Source organism: Jaculus jaculus, chromosome 11 (assembly GCF_020740685.1).
Source record: "Jaculus jaculus isolate mJacJac1 chromosome 11, mJacJac1.mat.Y.cur, whole genome shotgun sequence".
NCBI classification, from domain to species: Eukaryota; Metazoa; Chordata; class Mammalia; order Rodentia; family Dipodidae; genus Jaculus; species Jaculus jaculus.
Window position 1 is genome coordinate 48,324,546 of NC_059112.1, and position 13,448 is coordinate 48,337,993.

General features: G+C 43.0%; 1 protein-coding gene across 2 annotated transcripts in view; it reads left to right on the forward strand.

Annotated features, from left to right (window-relative positions):
• Positions 1–13,448, forward strand: part of Fam184b (family with sequence similarity 184 member B) — a 163,052-nt gene that overhangs the window by 77,680 nt on the left and 71,924 nt on the right. For both annotated transcript variants that reach the window (XM_045161804.1, XM_045161806.1), the window contains exon 6: positions 10,697–10,807. In XM_045161804.1, coding sequence (XP_045017739.1) covers positions 10,697–10,807 — 111 coding nt within the window. The remainder of the gene's footprint in view (positions 1–10,696; positions 10,808–13,448) is intronic.

Here is a 13,448-nt window from a genome sequence, read left to right on the forward strand (position 1 = left end):
TATCCCAATGCACAGGAGGTTTCTCTCCTCAGTCCACAGAATCCTGTTCCATCTCGTAATACAAAATGCACAGAGTTCTAATTTCAGTACCACAATAGTCTTTAACAGTATCAACACTATTCAAAGGTTTTCTGAGACTCAAGGCAGTGTCCTAACTGTGAACTTAAAAAAAAAAAAGCCAGAACTCAGCAGGACGAACTCCAAATCTTATAGCTATATGTCTGGCATCTGGGGCTAATGTTTAAATCATCTGGGCTTCAAATGGTTGGGGTAGCCCTCCATCTTCAGTTCTGCTTCCTATAGCACTCACAGCCTCTCTCTTTTGGCAGTGCCACTCTGAACTTGCTGCTTACCTCAGTATATGTCCTATAGTTCTTGTGCCTCCAGCATTCTGGGATCTCCAGTGCAATTTATGGTTCACTTCCATAGTGTCATGCAGGGGCCTTTCAGGGCTCTTTGTAGGGACTTTGACCCTACCATATATTGCCTGACCTCAGTGGCTCTCTGAAACCATGGAGAAATACTGCATTACCCCATTAACCGTGCATCTTTTATGCATGTGAACTATAACCACATGGACAATATTGCTAAGTTCTGTTGCCAGCTTGGGATAAAACCTGGATCCCTCAGATCACAGATGTAGAAACCTCCGTATGCCTTCCAGGCTGACCTCAGCAAAACACATTTCTGAGTGGTTATACTCCAACAGAGATCTCCTTCAGTGTAGGCTTTCTTCCTTCAAAATAATTTGGGTTTTGCCAGGTAGAGTCTCCAATGAGTGTGGGTTTGCCCTCAGGACACTTTTCCTATAGTCTCAGTGTAGCACAGGTTTCTCTTCAGCGGTATGCATGTCCTAAATAACTAAGTCTGCTTTCTCAGCACCATTCTGAATCTGATTTTGTCTGGAGATTTCCTCTACCAAACATTACACTTGAGTTCAACATCCCTCAAGTTCACAGGGCATGAGAGAATGCAGCCAGTTTGACAGCATACAACACAAACTATCAATATCCCAGTTTCTGATAGAGTCCTTGTTCTCCTCTGAAACCTTATGATCTGGGTCTCCATTCTTTGGTTTCTGTTTTGTCCTCTAAGCTCACATGAGGATGGCCCACTAATCTCTGCTTATAGTATTCCAGGGCTTTTCTCATCCAAAGTTCCAAATTCTTATACATTCCTCCCCAAAACCAGTTCCATGGGCATAAAAACCACATGGTCAGGGTTATCACAGCAACAATCCCACTTCTCAATACCAATTTTCTGTATTAATTATTTTTTTCATTGTTATGAGCAAATATCTGGCAAAAGCAACTTAAGGAGTAAAGGTTTATGTTGGCTTACAGTTAGTGGATAGGAGAGTATGATGACAGGAATATGCAGCAGGTGGTCACAGCTCGCCTAACATCAGGAAGCAGAGTGAGGTGAATGCTGGTGCTCAGCTAGCTCTTGCTTTTTTATATGCTCCAGCAGCCAGCCATGGAATGGCACCTTCCACAGATAATCAAGATAATTCCTCACAGGCATGGTCAGAGGCTAGTTTCCTAGCTGATTCTATGTCCTGCCAAATTGATAATGGATGTATGACATTACATCTCCAGAGAGTATCAACTGAAAGGCAAAGACCTTACCAGTTCCCTTTAGGTTGCAGGCCAGGGAGGGATAAAAGGGGAAATAGAGCTAGAGCGATAGTTTAGCACTTCTGGAACTTACCTACAAAGCCTAAAGACCCAGTTTCAACTCCCCAGAATCCACATAAGCCAGATGCACAAGGTGACACATGCATACAAAGTGGCACACACACACAAGATGGCACACGCATATTCTCTCTCTCTCTCTCATAAATAAAAAGGGGGAGATAGATTAAAGGGAGAAAACACAGACATGCTCTCTGTACTTTCTGCCTCCCATAACATGAGTTATTCTATTCTACCATGTTTTCCCAGACATGATGGCTAAAATCTAAAACCATGAGCCGAAATAAACCTCTTCCTACTTAAGTTGCTTTTATAAGATATTTTAACACAGGATGACAGTTTGATGAATGCAGTCATGTATTTTTTCTTTATTGCATGTAATCTTTGATTAACTTCCACACATTGAAGTGTTTAAAAAACTGGATTATTGTCAGTCTTTTATGAATACTGAATTTTATTTTATATGGTAGTTAAATTGCCATCAGTTTCATATTTTTAAAAATTTTTTTGTTTATTTTTACTTATTTGAGAGTGACACAGAGAGAGAGAAAGAGGCAGGTAGAGAGAGAGAATGGGTGCGCCAGGGCCTCCAGCCACTGCAAACCAAACTCCAGACGCGTGCACCCCCTTGTGCATCTGGCTAACGTGGGTCCTGGAGAATCGAGCCTTGAACCAGGGTCCTCAGGCTTCACAGGCAAGTGCTTAACCACTAAGCCATCTCTCCAGCCCTCATATTTTTATTGTAGGAAATATATATAATATAAAATTATCATTTCCAGTCCTATTTCAGTAAAAGCTAAAAGATTTATACCATCTGAAGAGAAGCCAGAGGATTCCAGACTTATTCCAATGCTTCATAGGCCTATCTTAATAGGTCTAAAGTATGGGCTGGAGAGATGGCTTAGTGGTTAAATGCTTGCTGTGAAGCCTAAGGACCCTGGTTTGAGGCACGATTCCCCAGGACCCACATTAGCCAGATGCACAAGAGAGCACATGCATCTGGAGTTCATTTGCAGTGGTTGGAGGTCCTGGCACACCCATTCTCAATCTCTCTCTCCCTCTTTCTCTCTCTGTCTGTCACTCTCAAATAACAAAATAAAAATGAAAAAAAAATAAGTCTAAGGTAGCATTTTTTGTCATGCTAATTAAGCACTTCTATGAGGTATGACCCAAGGCCTAAGTCCTCTTGTGTTGATTAGTCTTGCTGTTGGTGTTATTGCTAATGACTTGTCCTAAGTGGCAGTTTCACATTTGTTCTAGTTGGATGTATCATGAACATCATTGTAAGTAGATTGTAAATAAGTAGCTTTTCTTCTTGAAAATGATAGCATGTTTTCCTTTAAATCCTGTAGCATGAACTCTTTTTCTGGAGAGATACCAAGTACTTGCTTCCCACAAGCAGACTAACAACAGACTGACTGATTCCACTAAATTCGACCTGGCAAACCAATGAGTTTATTTGGCTTTGTACAGAGCATGGGAGGGGGGGTTGCCTATAGGAACATGGAGACACCAAAGCAGCCATAACATCGAAAGGTCTACTCCAGCACAGATGACAGCCTCTCCATAGTTGTTTGTTTTTATTTATTTGAGAGAGAGAGAAAGAAGCAGATAGAGAGAATAGGCATGCCAGAGCCTGTAGCCACTGCAAATGAACCCCAGATGTATGCGCTAATTTGTTTATATGGCTCACATGGGTTATTGGGAATCAAACCTGGGCCCTTTGGCTTTGTAGGCAAGTGCCTCAACCACTAAGTCATCTCCCCAGCCCTCCATAGTTGTTTACATGGAGCTTCCCATCCCTTGATCTTATGTCCTCAACATGCTCTCTCTCCCCCTGAGACCACAACACCTCATACATCATTACATACAATTGGCATAGGGAGTGGCTGTGATCTTCCCACCCCTCCCCTTTTCACGAATAACATGTTCTTTTCTTTTTAAAGATACTTATTTATTTATTTAAGAGAGAGAGAGAGAGAGACTTTACCTGAAAGGAGATAGAAGGCAAGGACTAACTCCTGAAAGTTGTCCTCTGGGCTCTACACACCTACCCACCTTGGTCTGGATTCACATTCATGAATATGCACACACATCACACAACACACACACACACAAAGAGGGTAAGAACTTAATCTATCTATGGTGTTTAGAAGCTGGGCACTTGGGAAATGATTAAAATTAGATTAAATCCTTAGGACACAGTCCCTGCAATTGAATCCTGTTACCCTTATAAGAAGTGGGAGAGACCAAAAAACAAACAAGCATTCTCTGGCTGTAGCCATGTGTGTCTTGGGTCACCTCAGGATGACAAAGAACCAGAGTCACTCTCTCAGCCTTGGACAAGAACTGTGACTTTCTCAGTCTGTGGCATTGGGTTAATAGCAATAGGTAACAAATCTGAGAAATAATGAATTTTTCGCATGTCCTTCCTTTCTCTCTCTTTCTTTCTTCCTTTCTCTCAGTTTTTTAAATTAGTTACATTCTTTTTTTTTTTTTTTTTTTTTTGGTTTTTTTGAGGTAGGGTCTCACTCTAGCCCAGGCTGACCTGGAATTCACTATGTAGTCTCAGGGTGGCCTCGAACTCACGGTGATCCTCCTACCTCTGCCTCCCAAGTTCTGGGATTAAAGGTGTGCGCCACCACGCCCAGCTTAAATTAGTTACATTCTTGATACAGTAACATGGCAAGAAGCAAGTTAAGATAGGAAGGGTTCATTTCAGACTGCAATTTAAGGTTACAGTCCTTCCTACCTGTTTTCACTTTTTCCTGTTCTAGTTATAAGCCCATATCCAATGCTTACTGCCTTTTTCCCTCCTAAACAGCTGGCCCATTTTAGGAGCCACATATGACAGAGAACTTTTGTTTTTTGGATTTCTTAGACCACATGACCTTGCTTAGGATAATATGTTCCAAGTCTATCCATTTTTTGCAAATTTCATTATTTCATTTTTCTGTACTGCTAAATAGAATTCCATTGTGTATATGTACCATATATTCATTATCCATTTGTCTGTTGATAGGCATCTGAGTTGATTCCAATTCCTAGATATTGTGAATACAGCAGCAATAAACATGGTTGAAGAGTGGAGTTTCTGAGGTAAAGAGTGGAATCATTAGGGTAAATGTCCAAGAGTAGACTATCTGGGTGAGATGGTAGACATATTTTCTTCTTTGTCAGAAGTTCCCATACTGCTCTCCATAGTGCTTGTACAAGTTTGCATTCCCACCAGCAGTTGTAAGATTCCCGGGGGGGGGGGGGGGGGGGGGGGGGGGGGGGGAATCTTCCGTGGTGGGAGACCCACGCCCAAGAACCAAGACCGAGCCACTGGATGCAAAGGCAAGAGGCAGCTTTATTGTTCACGCAGGCGCCTGCGGGCACTCCAGTCCTTCGAGAGACTGAGCGCGCCGGGCAAGGGGAAGGGTCTCTTTTTATAGGGTTAGGGAGAGCAGAAGCAGGTTTACAGAAGCAGAAGCATGGTTACAGTCCCAGCACTGGTTATGTAGGAAAAAACCCCTGCAGGGGGCCCCCACGCTCTGCCCGGATAAGGCGACACCCCATATCACTCACGAGAAGCGGTCTTGATGCAAACTGCAAGAGGATTTTATTCCAAGAGCGCTGGGGCCCACAGTCGTACACCACACAGGGGTAGAGGACTGCAGAGCCCCGAATGCAGGAACAGGACAGTTTTTATAGGGTTTCTAACAAAGCCTGTGTCTTAGACCAATCATTTTCTAATATTAGGAGCCCCGCAGGGTGTTAGCCAGTCAGTTTGTGCCACCCCATAGTTTCTAAGCCAATTAGTTTATGACCTTGGTGGTCAGCATTTGCGCAGGTCCTTGGGTGGGAGTAGCAGAGTGTGGTACCAGTCTCCTATGACCTTGGAGGTCAGCACTTGTGTACTTCCTTAGGTGGGGGTAGCAGAGTATGGTATCAGCCTCCTCTGACCTTGGTGGTCTGAGGCAGGCTGCTACAGCTTATGGTGCGGGCTACTAAGGCTTACAGTGTAGGCTATTAAGGCTTATGGTGCAGGCTATTTACAGAAACCAAATAAGTGGTTCACTTTATTACTCATTTCCCATCCTTGAGGGCTATCTCATGCCCTTTTTACCTAGTTTTATATTGGGAGCGGGCTCTGATATAATGAGAAGAGGGATTCTTTACTTGCTTCTAACAGAGAGTAAAGCCTGGAGTTTGAGGTATGCAGGGGGCCCGCTTAAGCTCCCCTTGGAGCGTGATAGTATTTCTGAGCTTCTGAATTCTTGGGCCTTTCAGTTACTTATTAATAGACTTGGGGTCGGTGGGGATACAGCAGGGTTCCAGGGACTGAGACGGGGATTTTTTTTGTTTTCTTCTCGGAAACATCCTGTCAGGGGTATCTATAGTACATTCGGCGGGGTCAATGGTCATGCTATGGTCACAGATTGTTTGTCTGTCTGCATCTGGGGGCTGTTTTTGGCTCCTGGTATTTTTCCATAGGGTTTTACACAGTAAATAAGGGTTATTCTTTCCCCACATCCTTACCAACATTTGTCTTCATTTGATATTTTCATGCCATCCTGCCTGGAGTAGTGTGGAATCTCAACATGGTTTTAATTTGTACTTCCCTGATGGCTAAGGATATTAAACATTTCTTTAAGTAAGTAGTGGCCATTTGTATTTCTCCTTCTCTATCCAGTTCTCTGGCCCATTTTTGAGTGGATTGTTTGATGTTTTTTATTATTGCTTAGTTTTTTTAGTTCTTTGTAGATTCTAGACATTAGGCCTCTCAGAAGTATAGTTGGTGCAGATTTTCTCCAATTCTGTGGGTTGTCTATGGGCTCTATTTATAGTATGCCTGTTTATAAAAAAAGCTTTTTTGTTTTATGAGATCCCACTGGTTAAGTGCTTTTTTAATTTTCTGAGTTACTGGGGTCTTATTTAAGAAGTCTTCCCCCCCCCCCACTTCTATATCTTGGAAAGTTATCTCTATTTTGTCTTCCAGTTATTTAAGAGTTTCAGGTCTTATATTAAAGACCTTAATCCAGTTGGAGTTGAATTTTGTGCAGGGTGAGGGAAGTATATCTAGATTCACCTTTCTACATCTGGTCGTCCAGTTTCTCCAAATCATTTGTTGAAAATGCTCTCTTCTCTTCAGTGTTCATTGTTGGCTACTTTGTCAAAGATCAGGTAGCTATGGTTGCTTGAACTTAGGCCTGGATCTTCTATTCTGTTTCATTTATTTATGTGTCTGGTTTTATGCCAGTACCATGCTGCTTTTTATTACTATGGCTTTGTAGTATAACTTGTCTATCTTGACAGTGAAGTGAGGCGTGTTCTTGGAGACAAAGGATTGATGGATCTATATTTCTGATTCAGCCAGTTAACCTGTGTCTTTTGGCAGGGAATTGAGACCACTGATATTTCATGTTATAACTGTGAGGCTCAATTTAATCCCTATTATATGGAAGACTGTTGGGCCTTGAGAGGCCCGAACGTGAGGCCTAGTGGAACTTCCTGAGCCTAACTGCCTCCGCGGAGCTATGACTCAGCAGGGGGCTTGGCCCCTGGCCTGCTATTTCCACACAGGAAATTAGAATTCCTGCCTGTGGGCACTTAGAACTCAGCAGGGGGCCAAATGGCCTCTGGCCTGCCACTTCTGCACAGGAAGTTAGAGTCTCCGGCTTATGCGAGCTTACAACCAATCATCTCAAAGGTCTCGGTTTGCTATTGGCCCTTACATCTCACCCCACCCTAAAGTCTCCACCTTCTCTCTCAACATTATATAAACACCCACCTGTAACAATAAAGTTGAGTTCCTGCTTCCAAAGGACTCCCTACTCAGTGTGGTGCCCGGAGTGGTTTCTGGGTCATCCACGCTCATCATCCCCTCAACCCCTAGGGAGGAACCAGCAGGCCTGGTTCTTCCCTCGGCACTACCTGTGTGGGAAGGAGCCCAACAGAAGACTTTGCAGGTTTTGATGCAGTATTGAGTTTTATAAATTTTTGTGTCTGTTCCAGTTGTGGTTATTATTGTTCCCTCTTGTAGGTTCTTGAGGTTGTCTGTTTGACTCTTCTATATGGAATATTTCCTGAAGAAGGCTCTGTAGCATTGGCTATCTGTTCATATATTCATAGAGCTGGCTTCACAGAAAAATTTTCTTTTACCTTCTACTATGAGAGATAATTTTTCTGGGTATAGTAGTTTGGGCTGGCAGCCATAGTCTCTCAAGGTTTGGAGTACTCCATTTAAAGCCCTCTGGCTTTTAGAGTTTCCACTAAAAAATAAGAAGCAATTCTGATGGACTTACCTTTGTATGTAATAAGCTATTTTTCTCTGGCTGCATTTACCACTCTTTTTCTTTGTTTTCATTTTTTAGAATTTTAACTATGGTGTGCTATATAGAGAGTTTCTTCTTTGTTCCCATCTCCTTTGTGTTTTGTGAGCTTCTTGTATCTGGATGGGTCTCTCTTAGCAAGAGTAGTAAATTTTCTTCAATAATTTTGTTGAAGATGCTCTCTATGGCTTTGGCCTGTTTTTTTTCCCCTTCTTGTATATTCCTGCTCTTAATATTTGGTCTTTTTGGGGTATCCCACAGTTCCCTTAAATTCTGTTCACATGATTTTTTTAAAAATTTATCAGTTTTTGGACTCCAGTCAATTTCCTTGTATTCAAGTCCTGAGGTTATGTCTGCCGTGTGATCTACTCTGTTAGTCATGGTTTCTAGAGAAGGTTTTTAAAAGAGCTACTTGATTTTTGTTTTCTGTTTCATTTTTCTACATCATATCCATCCCTTTATTGAGCTCCAGTTTGAGGTCCAAGTTTCATTTTCTTGATACTTCTTGAAATTCATTTGTTCATTTAATCATGTATTCATTACACATACTCACCTTATTATTAAGATCATCTATTTGTTGACATACCTTCAATTCACTTGTCTTTTAAGACCTCTCTTATTTTCTTGAATTATGTTGAATGATGCAGTAGTTCTGTTGCATTTCATTTATGTGATCATTGATTTTTCTGTGATTTGCATGCAATTCTGTTATCCATTTGGTAATGGTCTCATTAAATTTGTTTAATAAGTTTATTGTGCATTCATTTTGGGTATCTATATCTGGTGTATATTCCATGTTTTCATTGGAGACTTCTATTGTGGGGCTAGACATTATTGGTGGAGATCTCTCAGCTTGTTATCTTGCATTTTGTGTGTATGTTTTGTTCATCTCAGGGTAAATTACTTGTTTTTTAAAAAAATTTATTTATTTGAAAGTGAGAAAGAGCGAGAGAGAGAAGAATGAGAATGGGTGCACCAGGGCCTCCAGCTACTGCAAACAAACTACAGATGCATAAACCACCTTGTGCATCTGGCTTACTTGGGTGCTGGGGAATCAAACCTGGGTCCTTAGGCTTCACAGGCAAATACCTTAACTGTTAAGCCATCTCTCCAGCCCTACATGACTTGTTTTTATTATGGATATAACAAATGTTAGCTGATGCAAGCTCTTCAATGAGTGATCTGTTCTGGTTAGATCCAGATAGAAGTGGGTTGGTGTTCTAGCCACAGGTTTTGGTTGGGTGCCCTTGGGTCTGAGGAGGTTCTTACTTGTGTGCAGTCTCTTAGTGGTTTGGGGTGAGGCCATAAGCGGGCTGGCCAAGTCCATGGCCAAGCAGGGTCTTGTTCTCCCTGTGCTATGGGAGTACAGGAGGATGCCTGGGTTATGTGGTTATGTGGGTGGCTGAGACTCTGTGATCCTACCCTGAACCTGTGGAGTTCACAGAGTATACAGAAGGCCCCAGTACTTTGGTGAGGACCGCTTTGCATAAATTTGTCAGACAGAGTCCTCACTTAAGCGAGGTCCTGTGGTTTATCAGTAGGAATGTAGGATTCAGGCAGATTGGCAGTTTGTGTGCTCCGGCAGGGCAGTGTGCAGTGGTCTGGCAGCCCCAGCCCCTGTGACCCAACTGCATCGTTTATGGAGGTTGCCTGTTAGCATGAGGAGGAGAGTTAGCACCAGCATGCTCCAGCCACCAGCCTGTGTGAAGATATGGGAGACCTTGACCTTTTGCCTCCCAAGCTGTGCCCCACCCATGGAGGTCTGTGAGCAGTCCATGTTGTTGGGTACAGATAGGGCTACCCGCCAGCACTTGTGAGTGCCTCTGCTTCCGGTCTGTGCCCAATTCACACAGACAGTGTAGCTATACTGTGCAAATGCCTGCCCCAGGCTTTTTTGTTGCTCCACAGTGCACACATATGGTCTCAGCACCCTCTTCCCATCATGCTCTCTCACGGCCACACCATGCTACCCCCCCCCCACCATCATCACCACCACACGACCTCTACCACCACTGCCACCTCTAGCCTCCTTGTTCCTCATCTATTCTGTGTTCTTTCCACTTGAGCCTTTATGTATGGATTTCCCTTGATGGAGAACAAAACCCTCCCCCTTCCCAAATTCACCCATCTAGTTCTTACTGACCTTGGTGATCCTGGCTGAATTGGCAGTGCTCCCTCAAATCTTTCCTGTCTAGCCTTGAGACGCTGAAGCCGAATGCCTGGCATTCTGTCCCTATGTTAATATTTATACCACAGGACCACACTACCTTATTACTTTGTCTGAATTGTCCACAGTTACTGGTGATATAAAAAAATAAACAGTCCTGCCAGTTTTCATTCTAAACATGTCAAGGTTTCTATCACATTACCACCATAGGCCTGGTGGCCTCCATCTCTTACCTAAGTTACTGTGTCAGCATCCTCTGTTTTTATACACTGCACCTCTTGCTCCTCCCTATATCCACCAGACTTTGTGCTATAACACTTATTTTTGTGATATAACACTTATTTTCTCTTGATCTGCTTACATATTTCTAATTCATGTGTTCTTACAATATTTTATTACATATTATATTTTATCTCATAAATGTATTTGATCCACTTTAGGAATAAGGCAAGGTGTGGCTACATTTAAATGTCATATCCTCCTGCCCTATGTGCCTAACCTTTCTACCCCACTTGTAGGAAGTAGAAGCACAGTTGGAGGAAGCAAGGATGAAATCAGACAAGGAAATTAGGCAGCTGGAAGAGGAGAAAGCAGCCCTCAATGTGAAACTTCAGAATTCTCTGCTTGAGGTAAATCCCCAAAAAAACATAGCACTTGGGAATGGGGAATGGTGATTGTGACCTTTGGGAGTTTCTGGCTAAATGTGTGGGGAGGCTCAGGAGATGGCCACTAGCTCCCCACATCTGTTGAACAAAGCAAAGGGCACTTGGCCAAGCAGGAAGGCTGCCTCAGGGGCATAAATCCGGCTGCAAGTAACAGAGAGCCTAATTTATAGAGGCTTAAACAAAGAGGTTTAATATCTCACATAAAGTAAGGAGGCAGGAGGCTCCTTTGGTTTGGTGGCTAAGTGATATAAGGGGTGGTAAATCCCACATCTTCCTGCTCCAGGCTGGTTGTCACTTTGTGAACCCAAGACATCCTTGCCTTCCTTGGGCCCCTTCTGTTATAAAAATTTTATGTTTCATGGTTGTATGGATAGAATGATAAATGTAATCTGAGCTGTATTTTTGACTTCTGATTTTATTTTATTTTTTTTAATATTTTATGTATTTGAGAGAGAGAAAGACAGAGAGAGAAAATAGGCACACCAGGACCTCTAGGTACAGCAAACGAACTGTAGATGCACAAAAGTACCTTGTGAATCAGGTTTATATGGGGACTGGGGAATCAAACTTAGGTTCCTTGGCGCTGCCAACAAGTGCCTTAACCACTAAGCAATCTCTTCAGCCCTGTCTTCTGATTTTAAGTGAAAATGAAACTTTTCCAGAGATCTTTAAAAGTATTGAGAATCAGTGGGAGAGGCTAGAAACAAGGTCTAAAGGCTATTTTAGAAATAAAAAGATTATAAATAATCCATGTCCTTCCCCTGTCTTTTCTCAAACCTCCCAAAGAGACCTGTAACTCCTCACTGCTATCAGGGCCCATGAAACTGCTTCCTGAGCTCTGGCCATGCACCATGACCCCTGGAGCTCAGACCTACCAAACTGTACCTCTCACCCTAGGGCTGGAACCCACTGAGCTACACCTCTAACCCTGGGGCTCAGACCCACTAAGCTACACTTCTAACCTTAGAGTTGGGACCCACTAAGCTACATCTCTAACCCTAGGGCTGGGATACATTGAGCTACACCTCTCACCCTAGGGCTAGCCCCCACTGAGCAATATCTGTAACCCTAGGGCTAGGATCTACTGAACTGCACTGGAGCTCAGACCCACTGAGATACACCTCTAACTCTGGGGAGCTTTCAAGGTACAGAGGCCATATACAAAACACTATCAGGCCGTGAACGGTGGCACACGCCTTTAATCCCCCAGCACTCAGGAGGCAGAGGTAGGAGGATCACCATGAGTTCAAGGCTATGCTGAAACTACATAGTGAATTCCAGGTGAGCCTGGGATAGAGTGAGACCCTACCTTGAAAAAATTTTAAAACAAACAAACAAACAAAAACACTATCAGATGCTTACATGAATGTTCAGCCCTTTAACATTGCAACATGATGCTAATCTACAAGTGTGTTGGGGCACATTCATAGCTATCCTGGGACATATGTGGCCCATGGGCCACATGTTGGACACACCTGGCAGAAATAAAATGCATCTTCATTGAGGTTAAATCCCAAGAATGCATGTGAGGGGATGGAGGGATTGCTTAGTGGTTAAGCATTTGCCTGTGAAGCCTAAGGACCTAGTGCCCACATAAACCACATGCATAAGGGGGGTGCCTACATCAGGAGTTTGTTTGCAGTGGCTGGATGCCCTAGTGTACCTATCCTCTCTCTCTCTCTCTCAAAATGGGTAAATAAATATCTTTAAATTACATTTAAAAAATAATACATGTGAATGATAGAATAAGATTTGGATCGGTGGTTATTTCTAGGAGGGAGAGAAAATAATAAATTAGAGAGAAGTCTAAGGGCTCCCACTCTAATTACGATATGTTATTTCTTCTGATCAATGAATACACAAAAGTTGATTAAATATTGTTTTTAATTCCTTTTCTATCTCTGAAATGATCACTAAAGAAAAAGAAATAGTGAGCAACCCTGCCTGAAACTTGGTAGTCAGGGTCTAGAGGTAGCTTTTCAAGAGTCTGCTGTGATGTCATCTCTCCTAACACTCACTGAGATGGGGCTGAAAAGCAAGAAAGCCTACTTTTCTCCTTTCTGCCTCTTGTTTCCCTCTTCTGTTCCTCCCTCCATCTTTTGGTCCCCCTCCCTTGGATGCATGCTGCAGTCTTTGTATCGCACCTGGACTCCTCTCCTCTGAAGACTGTAGGGTACTTCACATATGTGTGTGACCTCGGCCCACACTCATGGTGCCACTGTCTACCTACACACTTACCAGAGCTGGAAACAGAAACATCCCCCTGACTACATCCTTTCCTTTCAGATCTTCCTTGCTCACCCTTAAACCCCACCATCTCTGCCATCCGCCACTCAGTTGTCAAGGTCTGGCCTGTGGGTTCAGCTCAAGCCTGTCTCTCTCCTCCCTTCTCTCAACATGTTGTCTTGAGAAACATTCTCTGAATGGCTCCTCTAGACTCTTACTTACCCATGTATATGTGCTGCATAAACAATTGCAGGCCAGGTGTGGTGGCACATGCCTGTCATGCCAATGATTTGGGAGGATGAGTCCTGAAGTTGAAGAACAAGCTGAGCAATATAGTGAGACTCTGACTCTTAAAATATCACAGGATCAAAAAATCCAC